The sequence below is a fragment of the Leptidea sinapis genome, chromosome 19, assembly GCF_905404315.1.
Source record: "Leptidea sinapis chromosome 19, ilLepSina1.1, whole genome shotgun sequence".
NCBI classification, from domain to species: Eukaryota; Metazoa; Arthropoda; class Insecta; order Lepidoptera; family Pieridae; genus Leptidea; species Leptidea sinapis.
The window spans coordinates 12,225,927-12,249,434 of record NC_066283.1 but is presented as its reverse complement, the minus strand read 5'-3'; the positions used below and the strand labels follow the sequence as shown (position 1 = coordinate 12,249,434).

The window sequence follows — 23,508 nt, the reverse complement described above, 5'->3', positions numbered from 1 at the left end:
TACTGGAGTGCGCCAGACCAGAGATGACAGCAATATTTTTTTATCGAATTAAATTTAAAAAAAAATTAACACGCGTATATACGACTTATGGCTTAAACACATGATCGGATTGGATACGGCCTAACCATCAGATACGGTCTAGTAGTGGACCATAAAATAATATAACCCACCTTGATAGTGCGATCAATCCCTCTCGCATTTTTATTAGGAGGCATTATTTCTTTGCAAAGTTTTTCAAATAAACTTCGACTAAGGCGATAATTCAAATGCTTCTCGGGAATTTGTTTATTAAATGAATATTGCCGAAGATGGAAGATTCAAGAAATATGTCGTGTTCTTGAACGTTGATTTTTTTTGATGAGAATACATAAAGCAGTGTTTTGATAATTGTAAATTTTTACTATATGCTGATGATCTAAAAATATTCAAGTCAATTACAAACCTCGACGATTGTGAGTTAATCCAACAGGACCTAAATAGATTATCTGATTATTGCAGAAAGAATAAATTAACATTAAGCCTACATAAATGTAATTCTATCAACTTTTCAAAAAAAAAATGCATAATTAATTATAATTATTCTCTTTGTAATGTTACATTGAGTAAAGTTTTATCTGTTAGGGACCTTAGTTATCTTGGATAATAAATTACATTTAAATCTTCATATTGACAAAATTGTTAACACTGCTTTCAAAATGTATGGATTTATCATGAGAACATCCATTGACTTTAAGAAGCCCTATACTTTTTTACATTTATATAAATCCCTTGTACGTTCCCAATTGGAATATGCCGTTCCTATTTGGCACCATTTTTATAAAAAGTATTACGAAATGATAGAAAATGTCCAACGTAAATTCTTAAGATCCATGAGTTACAGATGCTATGACAATTACAATATGTCGTACGCAGATTTGATAGATAAGTATAAACTACTATCCCTTCAATCAAGGCGCAAACTTCTTCAATGTATGTTTCTGCACGGCATTATACATAACAAATTTGATTGTACAGAATTGACCAACAAATTAAATTATGTTATTCCTAGAACAGCCCATATCCGAGGACTGTGTAATCGTAAACTTTTTGCAACAGGTAAATTTCGTACTAATGCAGGAATAAGATCACCTCTGCATCAATTAGTTGACAATTACAACAAAGAATTCGTTAGTGTTGATATTTTCCATTTATCCGAGAGCCAGTTCAAGTGCCAAATTAAAAAAATACAGGATAATATTTGATTTATTTACATACATTCTTTTAATTACCTACTAAACATCATAAGTACTTTAGGTTAATATCATTGTAAATATAGTCATAATTTATGTAGATAATTATTTCTTTTGTTTTCCTTTTTGTGTTTATTAATTGTTTGATTTTTATAAATTTATTTTACTCCAACTAGCCATTATATTAAGAACATTGTTTATTTCTCTTTAGTTTCAATTAGTATTGTATAAACATTTCTTTTTGTACCTAACATTGAATACTTCAAAGTTTTTCATAGTAAGATGTGGATAGCGTATCTGACTACAATTTTATTAGACTTATATGTTATTTCTTTATGTATCTACTTTGTAAGTTGTAGTTGTTTGATTTTCCTAATAAAAAAATAAAAAAGAATAGGGTATATGCATGAATTTTAAAAATAGTTAAATTTGATTTTTTACATCATAATAATTGTCAAACACAGCAAATTATAGATAAAAACATTCTAATTCAGTTAAAAAATAAATATTCTTTCCCCGCAAGATATTTCGGCTATTCTAACGCGCCATCTTGCGCGTGGTTTCTGTGACGTCTATCCAAGAATCTATATTGTACTTTCGTACATCTCTAGGTAAAAAAAAATAGGTTCTTAATAAGTAATCACCAACATATTATTATATACTAGAATCTTCTCCGAAACACGCTGCATCTAATGGTACGATTACGACGTAAGATTTATTCTAATCGGTTCAGTAGTTTTCGCAGTATAACCGAAGGAAAAAACCGGCCATACATTTATTAGTACAATATAGATATCTTGGATATTGGGATAGATTCTGACGTCATACTGCGCTTCAACCAATAAATTCAAATTCAAATATTTTTATTCAAAATAGGATGTAACATCACTTATTGAAAGTCAAAAAAAGTACCACCAATTCCAAAATGAATGCCTCAGACCTGAGAAGAACGGGCGCAACAAACTCATCGGGCTTTTTTTTTTTCATCGAATAAATATGTTTACAAAGTAATATTGTACAATTAAACTTATTATTTAATAGCCTGAGGGCGGTCACTCCATTCTCAATCTGTGGTATCATTAGAAAGTCATTTATGTTATAGTAACCTTTACCACACAAACGTTTTTTAACAATTCTTTTGAATAACGTAATTCTTTTGTTTTGAACATTTTCTGGGATCTTGTTGTAATAGCATATACATCGCCCCACAAAAGACTTACTAACTCGACTTAGCCGAGTAGTAGGCATCATAAGTTTATGTCTGTTCCTGGTGTTAACATTATGGTTATGACAGTATCTGGCAAATTCACTTATGTGCCTATGAACATACATTACATTATCAAGAATATATTGGGAAGCAACAGCCAAGATGTTAATTTCTTTGAATTTTGCTCTCAATGATTCTTTAGGACCTAGGTTATAAATAGCGCCAATAGCCCTCTTCTGCAGCGCAAATATTGTATTAATATCGGCAGCGTTGCCTCATAGCAATATACCATAGGACATAATACTATGGAAATAACTAAAGTATACTAGTCGCGCGAAATAACTAAAGTATAATAGAATTGCGTTTCCATGTTTTATATTTTGCGCGTATTTATTGCACTTTTGTATATTTAATAATTATTTTTCAGCACAAATTTAATAAAGATACCCTATTTAAGATAAAAGAAATAATAATAAAGATAAGAAAAAATAATATTTCAACTAAATATGATTATTTATTCAAAGAAAACAAATCTTATAAAGTTACATATACATATTTACAACACTATGACTACATAAAATTAAAACTATCATTACGTGGAAGCTCACAAAGAATACTGGCAGCATTTCCGTGCTGGATAGCCAGGCTGATCCGTTGACAAAAAAAAATGGCAGCGCTTGTGTTTCCAGTGGTCTTATTGAGGCGCGAAGATAGTATTTTGAACATTCTCCGCGCCTCTGGGCCCCACGGGCCAAGTGTCTCGACACCAAAGGGCATAAAGATGTATGATGTCACTGAGACCAACATATTTGCGACGCTTGCCGTCTTCGGCAGTCGAAGCAGCAGCCCCAGCACCAACTGACGTAACTTAAATATAAGTTACATGCATATTGTATATTATATTTTGGAGAGCACCCCAATGCATGGAACTCCACGCAGACGAACTCGCAACCATAACCTAGTAATAAATAAGAATGATTTTGGTCACAATAGAGATGTGGAGCGTTTTGTAATGTAGTCTTATCTGTCTAATTAAGCCATATCTTAATAAAGTGGAGTTATAAAAAGTAAATTTGATGAAAGATACTCAGTAATAAATGTGTAAGTGTGATGAAATAACAGTTTTACGATACTATTTATTGAATGAGTACTACATATTTTTATTATATTAGCGTAATTTTGAGTAATATTACTGTTATATTTTTAGAAATTTTTGATTTATGGCCATTCTCAATATTCAGTCTATCTTCGGTTGTGGCCTACTTGAGATAAATAATCATAACTCATCTTATCCGTACACGCTGTCTGTCAATGGGCGACGTATAGCTTACCAGCGATAGAAGTTTGTATGGAAATTGAAATTCATGCGTCTCAATATAAGGCGATAAGAATGACTTATCGGGTATATTGGGACAGCTTTAGATTATTGACAGCTAATTTCTGAGTAGAAGGTAGTAATTTATCTCTATCTGTAGATAGTATAATGGGAACCGCCGTTAGACTACGTTATTCCCGAATACTTCCCTCATTTCTGTCGGGTCAGCTAGTATACTCATAAACGGTAAAAGTACCTAAAGAAAACATTGCGATAGAAAACTCGCGCATATAATGGAGATTCCATATGATAAACATTTATTTCACAAATTTGTAAGGATTACTCAAAAAGACGTATTTCTTGGAAGAAGTTTTATGGAATTTCAGCACACTTTATTTAGTTCAGTGTTATCGCTTTCTCTTGCACGTCGTTTACAGGTGGTATGCGTTCGATGAATCAATATGCCTTTCGACCTTGTTCGCGATGACCATAGACAGGACCGGGAAGGGCCCTCTTAACGCCAGCTTTGCATATTTAATTCCGTCGACCTAACAACAGAGTACACTCCCAGTATCTATGTATTCGCTGTGCAAACAATTCACTCAACTAACTGCGGTCGCGCGGTACCAAATGCTCTTTGGTCAGGCAATGATCACATTTCGGTAATAGCTATAGTCCAACAACTTCGTGCGCGACCGTCCCAAGAGGTGACAGAGGTACGTAAAAAAAATTATTTTATTGAAATTATTTTATTGAAAAAATTATTTTATAGCAATTTTGACGCGTTTAACAAAATAGTCACAATGTCTCGTACAACTCTGAAAGAGCGGCGTCAATCACAGCACGAATCTATCATAAACCATTTTTTTTATATGAATTAAGCTTGTTTATCTAGTAACCCGTAAAAAAACCGCATAATGATACCTCGAGTATTATAAACACAAGTGGCTTTCACGTTTGGCCGGCGTCGGGTTTGGCGCCAAAACAGCTCAGCAAGTGGCTTCTGCGGGCGCGCGGGACGTGTGGCATGTCAGAGGTTAAGGTCTATTTTCCTAATGTGGTATCTGACAGAGTTCGCTCTTTATAAGGCGTGCACGAGCCATAATGTTGGTAGCAGCGCTGCTCCGAACGAATACAGGATGTTATAATACTATTAGCGTATAAAATAAATAGAACTTAAAAAAAACTAAAAAAACCCTTTTATAGAAAACCGAACAAAAAAATAGAAAAGAAATTTAAAATTTACATCAATTCCTGCCTTATAGATGATAGATGAAAATTATACTAAATAACATAAAAACTTATTTTGCAAAAGAAAAAATGGAATAATTCTATCAAATTAATGTATAGTCCTCGATAAATCTACGAAGTTTGACCGAAATCTAGCGGATTAAAGTGGGTCAAAATCGCGCCCAAATGGTTACAAACAAACATACATACAGGGAAGCTAATAAAATGCTTGTAATTATCTATTTGTTACAGAATGGAGTCGGATGTGGGCAAGTGCGTCGTTCGTCGGAGTTCTCATTGTGATTGGACTGCCGCTGTGGTGGAAGACTACTGAAGTGTTCAGGTAGACCATGGCTTCGATACCACATTTTTAGGTTTCTTAACCTCTAATAGGAATAATTATTGGATCACTTTGTTTTCCCCCTGTCTTAAGGGTTCAGTTCACCAACGGGAACTCTATTAAGCTGTAAGTGAGCTTACGCTCAACGTTGTGTTTGCAGAAAAGTTTCATTTTACAAGCCTTCACATATTCTATTTCAAATCTGTGTACTTAATATTTTCGAATATTGTAAATAATAATAATTTTAACACACTTTTACACAAATTATCTTGCCCCAAACTAGACATAGCCTGTACTATGGGTACAAGACAACGATATATTTAATACAATATACTTACATAAACAAACATAAATACATATAAACATCCATGACTCGGAAACAAACATCCATATTCATCATATAAATGATTGCACCTACCGGGATTCGAACCCGGGACCTCCGGCTTAGTAGTCAGGGTCACTAACCATTCGGCTATATGGGTTGTAGTAAAGTATCTACTTTAGGTCAAAAGGAGGAGGATTGTGTGATAAAAAGAAAAGCTTATGTTATCTAAGTTGCAAACGGACGAAGAGAAGAATATCTTATGTATAAAGTTAATCAAATAATATAAATCTACTAATTCATAATCTACTTAGCTATTAGGTACTACTAAAAAAAAATGTGTAAATACAGCATCTACATTACAGCATCTAATACTCAAAACACATATTATGTAGATCAACATCTACTATGACTACTAGTAATCTATATTATGTAGATCAACATCTACTACGACTTCTAGTAATCTATATTATGTAGAGCAACATCTTCTACGACTACTAGTAATCTATATTATGTAGATCAACATCTACTATGACTACTAGTAATCTATATTATGTAGATCAACATCTACTACAACTTCTAGTAATCTATATTATGTAGATCAACATCTACTATGACTACTAGTAATCTATATTATGTAGAGCAACATCTTCTACGACTACTAGTAATCTATATTATGTAGATCAACATCTACTATGACTACTAGTAATCTATATTATGTAGATCAACATCTACTACAACTTCTAGTAATCTATATTATGTAGATCAACATCTTCTACGACTACTAGTAATCTATATTATGCAGATCAGCATCTACTACGACTTCTAGTAATCTATATTATGTAGATCAACATCTTCTACGACTACTAGTAATCTATATTATGTAGATCAACATCTACTACGACTTCTAGTAATCTATATTATGTAGATCAACATCTTCTACGACTACTAGTAATCTATATTATGTAGATCAACATCTTCTACGACTTCTAGTAATCTATATTATGTAGATCAACATCTTCTACGACTACTAGTAATCTATATTATGCAGATCAACATCTTCTACGACTACTAGTAATCTATATTATGTAGATCAACATCTACTACGACTTCTAGTAATCTGTATTATGTAGATCAACATCTTCGACGACTACTAGTAATCTATATTATGTAGATCAACATCTACTACGACTACTAGTAATCTATATTATGTAGATCAACATCTACTATAACTACTAGTAATCTATATTATGTAGATCAACATCTACTACGACTTCTAGTAATCTATATTATGTAGATCAACATCTTCTACGACTTCTAGTAATCTATATTATGTAGTTCAACATCTTCTACGACTACTAGTAATCTATATTATGCAGATCAACATCTTCTACGATTACTAGTAATCTATATTATGTAGATCAACATCTACTACGACTTCTAGTAATCTGTATTATGTAGATCAACATCTTCGACGACTACTAGTAATCTATATTATGTAGATCAACATCTACTACGACTACTAGTAATCTATATTATGTAGATCAACATCTACTATGACTACTAGTAATCTATATTATGTAGATCAACATCTACTACGACTTCTAGTAATCTATATTATGTAGATTAACATCTTCTACGACTACTAGTAATCTATATTATGTAGATCAACATCTTCTACGACTACTAGTAATCTATATTATGTAGATCAACATCTACTACGACTTCTAGTTATCTGTATTATGTAGATCAACATCTTCGACGACTACTAGTAATCTATATTATGTAGATCAACATCTACTACGACTACTAGTAATCTATATTATGTAGATCAACATCTTCTACGACTACTAGTAATCTATATTATGTAGATCAACATCTTCTACGACTACTAGTAATCTATATTATGTAGATCAACATCTTCTACGACTACTAGTAATCTATATTATGTAGATCTACTTCTACTACGACTACTAGTAATCTATATTATGTAGATCAACAACTACGTCGATTACTATTAATGAAATAAGAAATTGTTTTCAACTCTATACTTTATCGTATTTCTCTCATAAATGCTAAAATCCTTTCATTAGATATGCACGGGAGTATCTAGTTAATAAAATATAATTGCTCTACATTACTCTAAAATGAGTCGGGATTTTGGTTACAAGCCTTGCCTTCTGCGCCGATTGGAACGCTACTTGACAATATGACATTGTCAATATGCGTATCACTCCGGCTAGGTATAAAACTGAATGAACCACATCAATGTAGATGTGGCGTTCAGGTAGATGCTCTTGGATGCCACGGGTTATCCTGCCTAAAATCGGCAGGCCGTATCAGTCGTCACGCCAGCATTAATGAAGTCATCCGCAGGGCATTTGCCGCTCTTAATATACCAGCTGTTTTAGAGCCAAATGGCAAAAAAAAACCCGCCGCGATGGCAAGCGTCCTGATGGAATGACGCTGGTGGCTTGGGCACGGGGAAGGGCGCTGGTGTGGGACGCTACTTGCGTCGACACTCTGGCTCCTTCTCATGTCCAAGTTACGTCAGTTGGTGCTGGGGCTGCTGCTTCGACTGCCGAAGACAGCAAGCGTCGCAAATATGTTGGTCTCAGTGAGTCATACATCTTTGTGCCGTTTGGTGTCGAGACACTTGGCCCGTGGGGCCCAGAGGCGCGGAGAATGTTCAAAATACTATCTTCGCGCCTCAATAAGGCTACTGGAAACCCAAGCGCTGGCAGCTATTTCGGTCAACGGATCAGCCTTGCTATCCAACGCGGTAATGCTGCCAGTATTCTTGGTACGCTTCCACGTAATGATAGTTTTAATTTTATGTAGTCGTAGTATTGTAAATATTTTTAAAGCTGAATCATAATAAATCTATATATATAAAAATTGCTCTACCATCTTTGGACTTAGAATGATGTCACATCAACCGTGCATTGTTATCCGAACAAAATTTGTTCCTATACATCAGTTTTCGGCTGATTCGATTAGGGGCGTATTATTTAATATTAGAATAGAATAATAATAACTTTATAAGAAAAACACACATTACAATTACTATATTAATAAAAATACTGAATAAAATAAGATTAAAAGAACATTATTATTGAAAAGAACCCGTGATTCTTTGCTAAAAGGAGCTTACTCAATACATTGTTGTATTAGTGCAAAATACACTCACACAACACAGGATTTCAGCCAGAAATCCAACATCATATTATAATATTATAAATGTGAAAGTTTGTATGTCTATATGTATGTTTGATTTTGATGAAACTTTGCAATAATATAGCTTACACACCAGAATAACATATAGGCTATAATTTATAAAAATATTGTGTGAATTATCTATACATTTAAATAAAATTGGAGTTTCTGTTGTAATATTGAAATAACTGTTTTTTACTAAATGTATATTATGAATACATATACGGTACATACACCAAAATAACATTTTTTACAATTTTTGTCTGTCTGTCTGTCTGTTTGTTCCGGCTAATCCGGCGACTTTTATTGGCAGGTAGCTGATGTAATAAGGAGTAACTTAGGCTACGTTTATTTTAGAAAAATAAAGCAATGTCCAAGAAACGGTCTAACTCTAAAAATAATTTATATGGCAAAACAACGTTTTCCGGGTCAGTTAGTGTTAATATAATATATAGTATCCGGATGTTTGTTTCCCGTGAACTCCTAAGCTGATGAACGGATTTTAATGGGGATTATTACTTCATGGAGTGCAGTTTAGTTCAACTTGAGAGATATGATAGTTTTTATTTTAATTTGGTACCCATAATTATTTTTATTTCCAGTATTTGTTTTGTATGGAGTATGGACATACTTTCTGTTAGAGAATTTATTGACTCAACATTGTTATTCCTTATTACATCAGCTACCTGCCAATAAAAGTCCCGTCAAAATCGGTCCAGCCATTTCAGAGATTACCCGGAACAAACAGACAGATATTATTTTGGTGTATGTATATATATTCACTAACTGACCCGGCAAACGTTGTTTTGCCATATAAAGTATAATTCACGCGATAGTTTTATAAGTAATAAAATATTGCCTATATTATAGACTGTACATCATTTTGTTCTATTGTCAATAGTTTTTGCAGCGCACGCAAAAATAGGTTTTCGATTTTACACCTTGTGTTACAAAATAGCAATTTTATTACGGATCCCTAATTTTGAAAAAAAAAACATAGCCTATAGCCTTCCTCGATAAATGGACTACCCAACACTGAAAGAATCATTCAAATCGGACCAGTAGTACCAGAGATTAGCGCGTTCAAACAAACAAACAAACAAACACTGCAGCTTTATAATATTAGTATAGATATACATGTAGTAAAAAACGGTTATTTCAATATTACAAACACACACTCCAATTTTATTTATATGTATAGATGCACAGGAGAGCGTCTGTTATGTTAGCTAGTAATATACATATAAGAATCTCTGATATATTATGATACGTCCCATAAGTCACGTATTCTATGGTTGTGTATTCCCATCGTTATCAATCGTTAACGTGCCAATAATTATTATTGTTCTGATAATTCGCGAGTTGTTCATGAAACAGGGCGATACGAAGTCAAGGGTTATCAATGGGACAGTTACTTTTGTTACGCTATTAGACGTGCATTATCCTGGAAGATAGAACTCGACAAAGAAGATCCTTGTTTGTCGAGTTCAAAGGATTCCTTCAGAGTCATTCTGTCAAGAGAAATATTTTTATTTTTTTTATGAGAATACGCTACGAGACGAGCAAGGCGTTCAGCTGATGGTAATTGATAAGCCCTGCCCATTACAATGCAGTGCCGCTCAGGATTTTAGAAAAGCTCAAAAATTCTGAGCGGCACTACAATTCCGCTCGTCACCTTGAAACATCTTCATGTTGAGTCTCATTTCCCCAGTAAATTCACTAACTACGGCGCCCTTCTGCACTGATTCACGGTAGATTTTTTTTTTTTTTTTTTCTCAACATGGTTTCTACATAATTATTTTTAAAATCAATTTCCAAGATGTAGTTCCAGTATTATTTGACGGTGTATTTGATCCGCAGGAGCCTAAAACAAGGATAAATTTCAATACTAGAAGTATAAAAGAAAAAAACTTATATTGGAACAACAACACCTAATATAATTTTATATTAGCAATCGCTGTTTTCTCAACTGGGTCGATATTGTCTTAGGCTTATTATGAATTTATCACTTTTTTACATTTTCATCTTTTCATTATAATAATTAAGAATATTTAAAGGCCGGCAACGCTCTTGTGATTCCTCTGGTGTTGCAAGAGAATGTGGGCGGCGGTGATCACTTAACACCAGGTGACCCGTACGTTCGTTTGTCCTCCTATTCCATAAAAAAAAAGATAAACACTTAATATTGACTAAGTAAATTAAATAATAATTGTATACACCCTGTACGCACTTATTTAATTTCCAATTACTCTGGAATCTCTCATCTTAAAACATCTTCCGACTTTTCAGAGTGGCACTACCGTACGACAGGATTAATGCTTTCGATACCGAAGCCCACTACGTCACTACCAGGCTGACTATCCTGGCTTGCGATGAAAAGACTGCGGCAGACGTGGCGGATGAAATACAGAAAGCCTTTGACAGTTCAGGTACGTAAACAATATCTGCTATGTATACTGCTTTCCTATCCGTTGAGAGGACGAACGAACAGATTAACTGTAAAAATTTATAGAACTAATAGATGGTCTTTTGGCATTGCGTAGAGACTTCGCTTCATTAAGTAAAAGATTTTGACATTGCATTCTAACGGCCGTTCCCAATATACTATCTACAGATAGAGATAAATTACTACCATCTACTGTCAGTAATTAGCTGTCAATAATCTGAACCTGTCTGATAAGTCATTCTTATCGCCTTATATTGGAACGCGTGAATTGCAATTTCCATACACACTTCCATACAGACGGCGCGGCGTGCACAGATAAGGTGAATTACCGTCGATAAGTCTATTGGGACAGAAAAGTCAACGATAGTTACAATTTTTATCTCAAGTAAGAGATAGATTGAATATTGGGAACGGCCGTAAGTGGATTATTCTTATCTTGACTTTAATCAATTTTTTGTATTATATCACATTATTATTATTCTTTGTGGATGATGTAACAATGGCTCTGGATAATACAGCTCAAGTAGATTGTGTTTACGCGGACCTATCAAAGGCGTTTGATGTAGTTGATCACTATATTTTGTTAGAGAAACTCCGGAGATACTGTATCTGCAGGATTCTACTTAGCTGGTTTGAGTCGTACTTAACGAATCGCAAAATGAATGTGGTTTTAGGAGGATATCAGTCCCACACAATTGTTGCGACGTCAGGAGTACCACAGGGCTCCAATCTTGGACCCTTGTTATTTGGAATATTCATAAACGATATTATTGAATGTTTTAAGTACTGTCAGTTCCAAATATATGCTGATGACCTAAAGATGTACAGTATGATTAATGACATATGTGATTCCATTCATATTCAAAAGGACTTGGATAGACTTTCTGATTGGTGCGATCTCAATAATTTAAAATTAAATCACTTGAAATGCAAAAGCATAACCTTCAGCAGAAAAATTAAAAATGTTGAGTTCGATTATAATATCAAAAACAACATTTTAGAAAAAGTTAATCAAAAGATCTTGGCGTGATCGTAGATTATAAATTAAGCTTTATACCTCATATTTACAATATAGTTATAAATTCACCAAAATTGTTGGGATTCATCATCAGGAATACAAAGGCATTTAGAAAGTCTTCTACTAAACTAGCACTTTTTAATTCGCTTGTTCGAAGCAGACTTGAATACTGTTCTATTGCATGGAACCCATATTATCAAATTCATAAGAATAGGGTAGAGAGAGTCCAAAAGAAGTTCTTACGGCACCTAGCATACAAGGATAAAATACATAAAAAGGTTAACACCTACGCTGATCTTTTAAAATTTATAAAGCGTCGTCACTGTCTGATCGCAGGGACTTAATTGATCTCTCTTTCCTAAAAAATGTTATAGATGGAGGGGACGATTGCCCAAATCTGTTGAGTAGGGTTCAATTGGCGGTACCAAAGCGTAATGCTAGGTCACATGTTATCAAAAAACTAACGTTCAGGCCTAGATTAACAAGATCGAACCTAGGCAGATCCGCCCCTTTGTATAGAATAGTTGTCACCTACAACAACTTGGTTAAAAGAGCTGGTATAGATATTTTTCAGCACTCTGCCCCATGTTTTAAAACAGAAGTCAAAAAAATTATGAAAGTACTGCAAGATGGTTAGTCATTGTTCGTAGTTATTGTTTTATTCTTTAGTTTTTCTTGGTTATTAAGTAAGAACATAGTTATTTTTTTTATCAGCCTTTTGCTTGTGGCTTTAATTTGTAAATTAATTTCAAAAATTGTTTTCAAAAGTTTTAGTTTAACAAAGGATGTATATAATACTATTAAGCATGTCGAGTTAGCCTGTAAGTGGAGTATACAACATTATAAAAGAATTTTTAAATGTATCTATAGATTAAGATAGTTGTATGCACGTTGGCTTCCTAATATATAAATAAATATAATTTTGTATAAATATAAAATTATTTAATTTATATTGTAAAAAAATTTTGCCCAAGACCAAGTTTGCATGCTATTGGTAATGGCTACTTTAAACTATTGTATGACCAAATTTGTTTAATAGCAAATAAATAAATATGAATGAATAAATGAATGTGCGTTTTACCACATTTATTTCTTATTTTTTATTAAAGTGATAACCCTCACTTCTGGGATTAATTACACAAATTTAAGAAAAAAAAAATAACAAATTGTTAAGATTTGCAAGAGGGACATTTTAAGTCAATTTTCTAATATGCAAATATTGGGGTTGAGCAGGTTATCAACTGTAAAGTAGATCCTGTAGATGAAGCCACAACCTGAGAGTTGAACAAGACATTATATTTATCAACAATACATTAGTTGAACGGTTGGCTCAGTGGAAGAGCACTCGCACTCTAGTGGTCGCGGGTTCGAGTACCGCATCGTTCATAAATTTAATTTGTGCACATTTATCATGGCGATTGTTCTAATGAACTTTTTACCAGATTCCTTCCGCTGAATTCTGCCTTCGCACCACAAGGCACAAATCTCTAACTGAGATATACTCAATGTTTGGACTTATGGCATGCTTCAAGCACTCTGCCACGAACAACCAAACTGTGAATGAGTTTCCGTCCGCGGTGTTAATTCATATCCTCCTCAGATGTTGCGAAATAGTATGCGCAAAGAATGTAACGGGGGTCGGGTCAGGAGGATAATAATATATACGACCTGTATAGCCGAGTGGTTAGCGATCCTACCTACTAAGCTAGAGTGCAAGCATTTATATGATGAATATGGAAGTTTGTTGCCGAGTCATGGATGTTTATATGTATTTATGTATTTTTATATATAAATTTATGTGTGTTTAAGTAAGTATATTGTATTAAATATATCGTTGTCTTGCAACCCATAACACAGGCTATATATGCCTAATTTGGGGCAAGATAGTTTGTGTAAAAAGTGTGTCAATATTATTATTATTATAATACCAAGAAAAAGATAGCTTGTATGAATAACTACATAGTGAAATATAATTGTTATTTCAGACGTGATAAGGCTGAAAATCGATAAGTACATCTTGCATGCGGAACTGCAGAATGTCTTGAACACGGTGGCAGACGAGGAAGAGGCGACGGAGAAGGTCGGCGAGATAATCAATCTAGACGAGCCCAATACCTTCTATGTGGTGCAGAGGAAACCTTTGAACCATCACGTTTGGGTTGGACCTGAGAGACTTGCATTCTTCAGGGATTCTGGAGGTAGGTTATCGTAGAAGGTTGAATTGAAATATTTTGTTATTGAAACAATGACATTCTATACATATAGACAAATCAGTTCGTATAAAAACAAAGCCGAAATATGGAACATGTCATAGATGACACCATAATAAGCTTTGACTAATATACATTGCCGCATTTAGTCGAGTTGTATAAATTATTATAGCAGCAATGTAAAACATTTATTCATTTCAGATTTGATTCGGACAGTGACAGTTGACACGACTAAAGAGGTGTGCTTACACTGTCTTTAAGCACACTTTTGCCGTTCCACTATCAAACTGCGAATGACATGCCCTTATATGTGTATAGCTTCATTGTGTTGAATCATTTAATTTAATAATTTTAATAACCTCTACATCTAGATAGAAATTTGAACCAACAGCGTTTGCAAAACGTCTGTGTTTTCTATGGAAAAGAAGGACTTTGGAATCACAGGAGCGTTGCCGGCCTTTAAGGAAGGTGTACAGGCTTTTTCTGAAGGTATCCATATCGTATCGTCCCGGAAATACCGCACAAGGAAGCTCATTCCACAGCTTTGTAGTACGTGGAAGAAAACCTCCTTGAAAACCGCACTGTTGAAGACCGCCGCACATCCAGATAGTTGGGATGAAATCCTATAGATGGCGTGTCGTGCGAATTTGTTATTTATTGTTATTCGTTCTGTCTAATAGATATATTATCATCACTGGACATTAAATATAGCTCATGTTTATAACGATTACCTTGGGCTACTTTTATTTGAAAATGTATAATGTAGGACATATTACTACGTTCATAACAAATCGATCGTTCGTATATTTTTATGTAATAACAGTATTGTTGACAAGAACATCGAATGTCGTGAAGTGTGGTTTTATTATTTCCAGCACTACATATTTCCCATCCATCGTTTTATCCAGCATTAACTTTGACCGTCATATCATACCCCCGACCAGTATCGCGTCGTCCACTTGCTGTTAGCATCAACAGGCGGGGTCATTGGCACGAGGTTGACTAGTAGACAGCTCCTGGTTCACGAGTTGTCCAGTCTGTCAGCAATTAGGTCTAGATTATTCTTCGATTAAAAAGAACGGTGTGTCACCAAATCGTCTCGTCTTACTCGCGAGAACCGAATATACTGTTTATATTGTTATGTTTATTTGACATTCCAATTAGTACCAACATTCAGTTATGATAATATTAATAGAATAATTTCTAGTTGTTTTAGTTATTACATTAAGTATATTTTTAGTAATTGTAATATTATATTACAATCTCATGCGATATCTTTGTGATGTCACTTTATTATGAAGTTGGTAGTTTTCTACTAGGGGAATACCCAATAGGGTACTTCTTGTTGGGGCAGTCGAAAGTGTCTGACGTGCTGGCTGCTGGTCACCCGACTGCCCTATTGTTATAAATCATTTAATGTTTTTTATATTATGTAGTTGAAATTATAGTGAAATTATTGTTATATATTCTGTTCAAGTGTTTCGTAAGTGTTTTATTATAATATAGTGTTATTCCAGAACTGAGTTCATATGTTATTTTTGAACAGATTTGAATCGTACATTCATTGTTATAACAGCAACATCAAAACTAATCGATTGCCTGACCAAATGGATCTACCAACCGTCCGTGCTGCTTGGTGCTCGCTCGGAGTTGGCTGATGAAGCGCGCCAGGTACGCTTCCCGAGCGGCAGCGGCTACCACATCGTGCTGTCAGTGGTGCACCCCAAGCCACATAAGCTTCAAGTGGATTTCGATGCTGCTGAGGCCGTGGAAGGTAAGAACCTAATTCTAGTTTTTCTACCATTTACGAACCGCGCTTCCGTCCTGCGTGATGAAGACAGCATTCAAAATGCATCATGACTTGAATACGCCACGACACAATAGTGAAAAACTGCCGGCGCTCCACAGTTACGCGGTGGAACTCCAGCCTTTGGATATCATCACCACCATCTGGATATGTCTTCCACCTCCACTGTGCGATTTTCAAGTAACTTTTTCCACGTACAACCAAGCTGTGGAATAAACTTCCTTATGTGGTGTTTCCGGGACGATATGACATGGGTAGCTTCAAAAAAAGCGCGTACACCTTCCTTAAAGGCCCGCAACGCAAATGTGATTCCTCTACAAGTTGCAAGAGAATGTGGGCGGCGGTGATCACTTAACACCAGGTGACCCGTACGCTCGTTTGTCCTCCTGTTCCATAAAAAACACACCAGAGGAATCACAAGAGCGTTGCCGGAACTTTTTGTCTTTTGTCCTCCTTTTTCATAAGCCTGGCACGTAATCCTAAACAACACAGCAGGATAGTTGATTAAACTATCAACAGATTGCAGTGATCATGTTTTGGAAAACTATTTTAAAAATTTTATCTATTTTTCATCAATACTTCCTTATTATTTACAATGCGTATTTAAATGCATTTACTGCACTCGTTACATTTTTTAGTTTTTTATTGATTTATTCAATTATTTTTTCTTTATTTAAGCTGTTCACAAATATAATTGATATTTTACTAAATATAAACTTAGCTTGTCTTTCTACAAAGGCCTCCTCTAAAGATTCCCACTCTTCTCTGTTCTTCGCTATATCGATCTATTTCCATCCCAGCGACTCTTTTGAGTTCACCTTACCAACATTTATTTTGTCGCCCTTTTCTTTTTTTACCGTCTCTTGGATACCAATCTGTTATTATATTATTTCTTGTTTTTCTCTTAACATAACGTGTTCTATCCGTCTCCATTTCAGTGTTCGTTATTTAATCTTACAAAACGTAAATATGGATTTAAGAGTGGCAATGAATTTTAGTCGCTTTTTTTGTCGTTTTGAGTTGAACGTTTGTGTAGTTTTTCCACGTTAAAGATAAATAAAATAAAAAAGATAAAGATAATAATATTACGTTTCAGACTACGTGGGCACGTTTGTCGATAAACTGAGTGAACTCCACAACTTCACGTTGAAGTCGCAATGGCTGTATCTGTTGGACTTTGAATTTCAAGCGAGAAAGGTATTACTATATTACTAATGTTATTGATCGACGAACGTACGGTTAGTAGTAAGGTCTATTGCTCACACCAAGACATTAAAATGTTTATAAGAGGTGTCGGAAAACAATTTGCCGTCTGGGAGCTCTTTAACGAAATCGCTGTCTAAACCCTTTGAGATATAACAAAATAATATATTATGGTGGGATTGTGTATCTTGTATAGATCTACAGAATAGTCTGCGGTAATTTCAGGTGGCGTTAATGTCCCTTCGTCACACTCTTTGTCTTCACTTGAGCTCACTTTTTATTAAAATACCTACTTTTCAATATCAATATTTTTTTCAATAAACAGTTTTCTGTTTGAAAAACAGTTCGAAATTTAAATAAAACCTTTCATAAGTTTCCCCTTTGGTTGCTGTTTCGGAGTAAAAGATCGTTCGATTTTTATATTACATGCAATCATGTAATATAAAAATCGATTGATAGATAATATGTGTTTGATAATATTGTATTTTCATACAACTTTTGCCGGCCGCTGTCATACTACCTAAACTCTCTAAGAAAAAAGCGATTCACTCGATTGTATGATACGTGCAGTCATTGATAGACTGACTGATGATGGCTATAATCTTGTAAAAAACAGAGATAGTCGTTATCCACTACGTTATAATTTATAAGCAACTGTTCGCTTTCAAATTTAGCCGTATTATACTTCATGGTCAATCGCCATACTGTAATTACGCCTTACTGTATTAATGTAATGACTGCACGTTTCATACTAAACTAAATTTCAATTTTAACTTAGGCAGTCCTTCCTCTTATTACGTAGTATTTACATCCTCTTTGGCTGCTGTTCACATATACTTGGCCAGTACAGCTATTTCGATTTATTTTGAAGTCAAAATAATGCTAAAATTTCCAAGCATGTTTGAAAACAAAAAACAATATTAAATATGTTCAAATATCCGTAGTCAAATGAGACTTCAAGACTTCTTGAGACATTGACGAAATGGGTCCTGAGAGTAACAGACGGTCACTTCGTACTATGAGGGTTTTTTTTCCTTAATAGGCATGTATCTAATAAAATCTTTTATAGTTCTGTAATTAATAATAGCTTATATTCTTATTTGAAATATATTAGTAGCCACTGCAATAATGCTACAAATTATCTCTTTTGGCCTGCCCCTGATATTATACAAATTGCAATGGCCAGGCTATGGACAGTTCAGAAGTGGGATACCACTACGCGGTGCGTCAGGAGCGACTGCACTCGCTGCTGACGAAGCTGGAGGAGCGCGCGGCCACCCACGTGTCGGAGCAGCCAACCATGAACCTCGCGCTGTACGTCGTGCCGTGCGAGATATCGCCCTTGTACATCTACGATCAAAATGGTCAGTTACAAATGAACATTAAAAAAAAACACTTGCCTCGTCATTTACACAGATTCTTTTGTACCGAAGCATCAGAATATCTGGCATTGGTAACTTGACGTTACTGGGGCGAAGGGGTCAGGGGGGGGGGTAGGATATTCCCAACTCCTCCTCCGCTCCCAGTATTGTTACAGATTCAATAGTATTAAAGATTTTTTAATATCAATACTTGGTTATTCTTTTCGTTAGTTTTGTTACTATTTTTTCTTAAATATCGTATGGTTTTTGTTTGAGTTACATTAAGTCGGGGCTAAGCTCCTAGAATTAAATCGCAGTTCTAGAGGAGATACAAGCGTGTCAGTTAACATGAGTTCTTTATGCTCAATGCTAGTTTATCATCCCCACTCTACGTTATTAATGAAATGACGCCATTCAAGTTTATATTGGAAACTTTCATGATAGCTGAACCGCGGCAACGTACCAGTGTGCTAGTGCTTCTTGGTAAAGTAAATATGTTTGAAACTATATAAATGTGAATATAACAATTAAATATTTGACCGAGCTACCATGGAGACGCAACCACTCGCGCCACCCTGTTGTCCGTAAGCTACCAAACTAGACACCAGAGTCCTTATCTATCGTATTCAATTAACGAACGCAATTAAAAATCTAAATACAACGGTGCACACGTGTTGCACGCAATAAGAGTGAGAGTGAGAGAGACACCATACAGCTATAGAGTAATTAGTGGTAGCGTGGCGGCGCGAACATTAACGTTCTGTGCACGCGTCTGGTCGCGTCGCCAAATTGGTCGCGCAATCAAACGGACATCAGGTATTCAGGTAACTCTCTATAGAGCTGTATACATTTTGTAGGTAGCGGCGACTGGTTGCGCCGCCATAGTGTCCCGGTAAAATATTGCCCTACACATTAGAAACACAGAATAAAAATATATTTATGTAATTTGAAACAATTAATCTGCTACTCGATTATGTCACAAGAGAGTGATCACTTACCACCAGATTATCTGCATGAAGTACGTTTGTCTTCCCGTTCCATAAAGTCCCTCCGAAATCTTATATTTGTGAACCTTCTAGATAAAAAAGTTGAGTCGCCCGTCCAAGCGTTTATGTCCCCGAAGTGGGGTGGTGTAGTGTTGTGCAGTCCAGAGTGCGGTGCGGGTGTGTACCGCCCGCGCAGCCAGCTAGTGATGGGCACGTTTGTGTCGCAACTGAGGAAGTTACTCGGCATCACTGAGAAGGTCAGCTATTTTTTAAGTTATCGTTCTTATGGCGTGTTTCGACTAAAAGGATGAGAGTGAATTAAGTTAGTCCAGCAATATCCCTCTAGATAGTGTGAAGTAATGTATATTTTCAATAAATTTAGCTAGAGACACTTCTACAACATAACAACAGGTAACTATGAAAACCAAGTCTGACTGTAGTGAACTCTAGATTTTTATATTTTTTTGTTTGATCTGATTCCTTTCGCCAAATTTCAAATACCGCAAACATTGACGTACTAGCGGCGTTGTAAATACGTATACATTAACTTATACAGATAATTTTAAAACATTCATTATAATTAACACCTTATTTCGTGGCAGTAATGTTCAAAGTCTATTGTATACAGACGGATGCGAACACGAGGCAAAAACATTTTATTTTAGCAATTGAAATGTAATTATTTAGCAAAATGATAATTACGTCCAGTTTTCTACAAAATTTTGTTAAGTAACTTACCTGAAATACGCCACTCGATCTTCATTTTTAATTTTGATTTGCGTTTATTTTGATTTTTTTCACTTAACACTTTGTCATTGCGTGGCATTGTATTCAAAGCGCGTTCGTAACACAACTGAATGAAAACTCTGACTAATAGACGCATAGGCAGAGTTTTGCTTCAGACAATTTTTGAGAGTGATTGTGAGTTTAGTTCTTTAATGTACGTCAATGACCACAACGTAAAACTTAATCCTCATCGTCTTCAACTAAACTATGGAAAACACTTCATTCCGCGGTGTCTCCATCAAAGAAAAAACGCGTCTACCTAAAAGATCGGTCACGCCACCGTAATTCCTCTGGTGTTACAAGTGTGGGCAGCGGTAATCACTTGGCATTTTACGTAGATACGTCGCTTCATTGTGTGTCTTCCATCACATTTATCACGGGTAGAATTCCGAAGAGTTGATAACCTGTTTGCCGGCGCCCGCGCCGTACCACCTTCGTACGACGTGACGTTCCTCTAAGGTGCGGTTTTCAAGGAACTTTCATTCCACATACAACAAAGCTGTGGAATGTGCGGTGTTCCCGGGACGATACGACATGGGTACCTTCAAAAAAAGCGCGTACACCTTCCTTTCCGGCAAAGCTGCTGTGATTTTACTGGTGTTGCAAAAGAATGTGGGTGAGTGGGCAGTGATCACCTAACACAAAGTGACCCATTCGCTTGTTTGTCTCTTCCATAAACAAAAAGTTTTCACTTCTGTGACACGCTCTGTAGCGCACGCCGTTTTCTTTCACCGCCATCACCTATTTATGTATTCGTGGTTTGGTAGGTTACCATCGATGGCGTGCACTTGGTGCCGTTACATTCTGTGTCACCTCGTGATTGGGAGGTGGACACGCTGTTGAGAATTCGCACCCTGGAGCAAGTCAGCTCCGCTGAGAGAAGTTTGAAGTCATTGGCTAAGCTGCTTGGTGAGTATTATATATTTATTCTTAATGATACAACAGTACACACATATAACAATTACAAAATATAGGTACTAAAAAGAAATTAAATTACTGATGTAAGTACCAATAATAGATGAAGGTACACAACATTCATAGTTGCTGCTGTGACAGTTAACTACTTACATACAAACTTATAATTACTAATTATTAACTAATAATATAAATTATAATATAAACTAATGTTAAATAACAATTTAAAGTTGATTATTGATTGATTAAAAATACGGGTTGCAGTCCTGGAGTGCCGGCAGAAGAGAAAACTTGAACATTAACGTTGTGCGTTTTTGAATGTCGCAAACGTTAGAAAATTTTAGGAACCAACCTTTTACTTTTGTGTTACAGTGATGCGCGCGCATCTTATACTATCACTCTCATAATTTTTTCATATGACTTCGTATAACTTCAAAAATTTCAGGTGAAATTTCAAACATAGTGATAAATGAAGACGTGGGTGCATCCATCACCACCGCGGTGACGAATATCCACGACAGCAGCGAGCTGATGATGGCAGGTGAACTGCGAGGGGCGCATGAGAAGTCGCGGGTTGCCTTCTTGGCTGCAGAAACGGCATTTATGGAGCCAAGTCTCCTGGCGCTGTTGTACTTCCCTGACGATCAGAAGTTAGTAGTCAGATAATAAAAGCTAGTAATTGAAGAGTTTATGCTCAGATAATTTTTATTTAGTGCGGTTTTCAAGAAGCTTTCTCCCTCGTACTACAAAGCTGTGGAATGAGCTTCCTTTTGCGGTGTTTCCGGGACGATACGACATGGGTACCTTCAAAACAGCGCGTACACCTTCCTTAAAGGCCGGCATCGCTCCTATGATTCCTCTGGTGTTGCAAGAGAATGTGGGCGGCGGTGATCACTTAACACCATGTGATCCGTACGCTCGTTTGTCCTCCTTTTTCCATAGCTTACCAATTTGTTTTATTTGAATTTCCAATTTTATTTAGCGAGGCCATAACGTACAATTTATACTTCACAGCTCTTCACAAATAAATATTTTCATCACGTTCCAAGCCGTCTGACAGACTCGTCCTTCGCAAATTAAAAACACACTTTTTCTTTCCAGATACGCCATTTACATTCCGCTGTTCCTGCCGATAATGTTCCCAGTGATTCTCTCACTCAAGAACCTCGTATTGTGGCTAAAAGGTGCCTCTCCTAAGGAGAAACTAGACTGATTGTCAACTATTTAATTAACACGCCAAAGTTAACTATAGGCTGAGAAGTATTTAAATGTTATACTTTTAAATTATACCTTTTTCATTCCATTGTGTTTATTTATTTATTTAGTAGAAAACCCACGTTGTATACAATGTATTGCCTTATGGTAAATTTACACATTAATATTATTATATTATCTAACATCTTATGCCCCATTTACGGGCTAACTCGACATACATTGACAACCCATATAGCCGAATGGTTAGTGACCCTGACTACTAAGCTTGAGGTCCTAGGTTCGAATCCCGGCAGGTGCAATCATTTATATGATGAATATGGATGTTTGTTTCCGAGTCATGGCTGTTTAAATATAATAATAATTATTATTATTATTATATTAACACACTTTTTACACAAATTATCTTGCCCCAAGTTAAGCATATATAGCCTGTGCTATGGGTTACAAGACAATGATATATTTAATACAATATACTTACTTTAACATACATAAATTCATATAAACATACATAAATACATTTAAACATCCATGATCGGAAACAATCATCATCAAACAACATTCATATTCATCATATAAATGCTTGCCCCTACCGGGATTCGAACCCGGGACCTCTAGCTTAGTAGGTACTTGACTATACAGGTCGGCTAAATATGTATTTATGTATGTTTATGTAAGTATAATGTATTAAATATATCGTTGTCT

At 35.4% G+C, this 23,508-nt stretch overlaps 1 protein-coding gene across 2 annotated transcripts in view; it reads left to right on the top strand.

The window, feature by feature from the left end:
• The window catches only part of LOC126969731 (GPI transamidase component PIG-S), an 89,727-nt gene extending 66,833 nt beyond the window's left edge, over positions 1-22,894 (top strand). For both annotated transcript variants that reach the window (XM_050815289.1, XM_050815290.1), the window contains exons 2-11: positions 5,234-5,324; positions 11,149-11,288; positions 14,309-14,521; positions 16,110-16,307; positions 17,437-17,537; positions 18,730-18,907; positions 19,984-20,147; positions 21,444-21,585; positions 22,037-22,241; positions 22,693-22,894. In XM_050815289.1, the coding sequence (XP_050671246.1) occupies positions 5,234-5,324; positions 11,149-11,288; positions 14,309-14,521; positions 16,110-16,307; positions 17,437-17,537; positions 18,730-18,907; positions 19,984-20,147; positions 21,444-21,585; positions 22,037-22,241; positions 22,693-22,804 (1,544 nt within the window). In that variant the 3' untranslated portion in view covers positions 22,805-22,894. The remainder of the gene's footprint in view (positions 1-5,233; positions 5,325-11,148; positions 11,289-14,308; positions 14,522-16,109; positions 16,308-17,436; positions 17,538-18,729; positions 18,908-19,983; positions 20,148-21,443; positions 21,586-22,036; positions 22,242-22,692) is intronic.
• Positions 22,895-23,508: the final 614 nt, after the last annotated feature.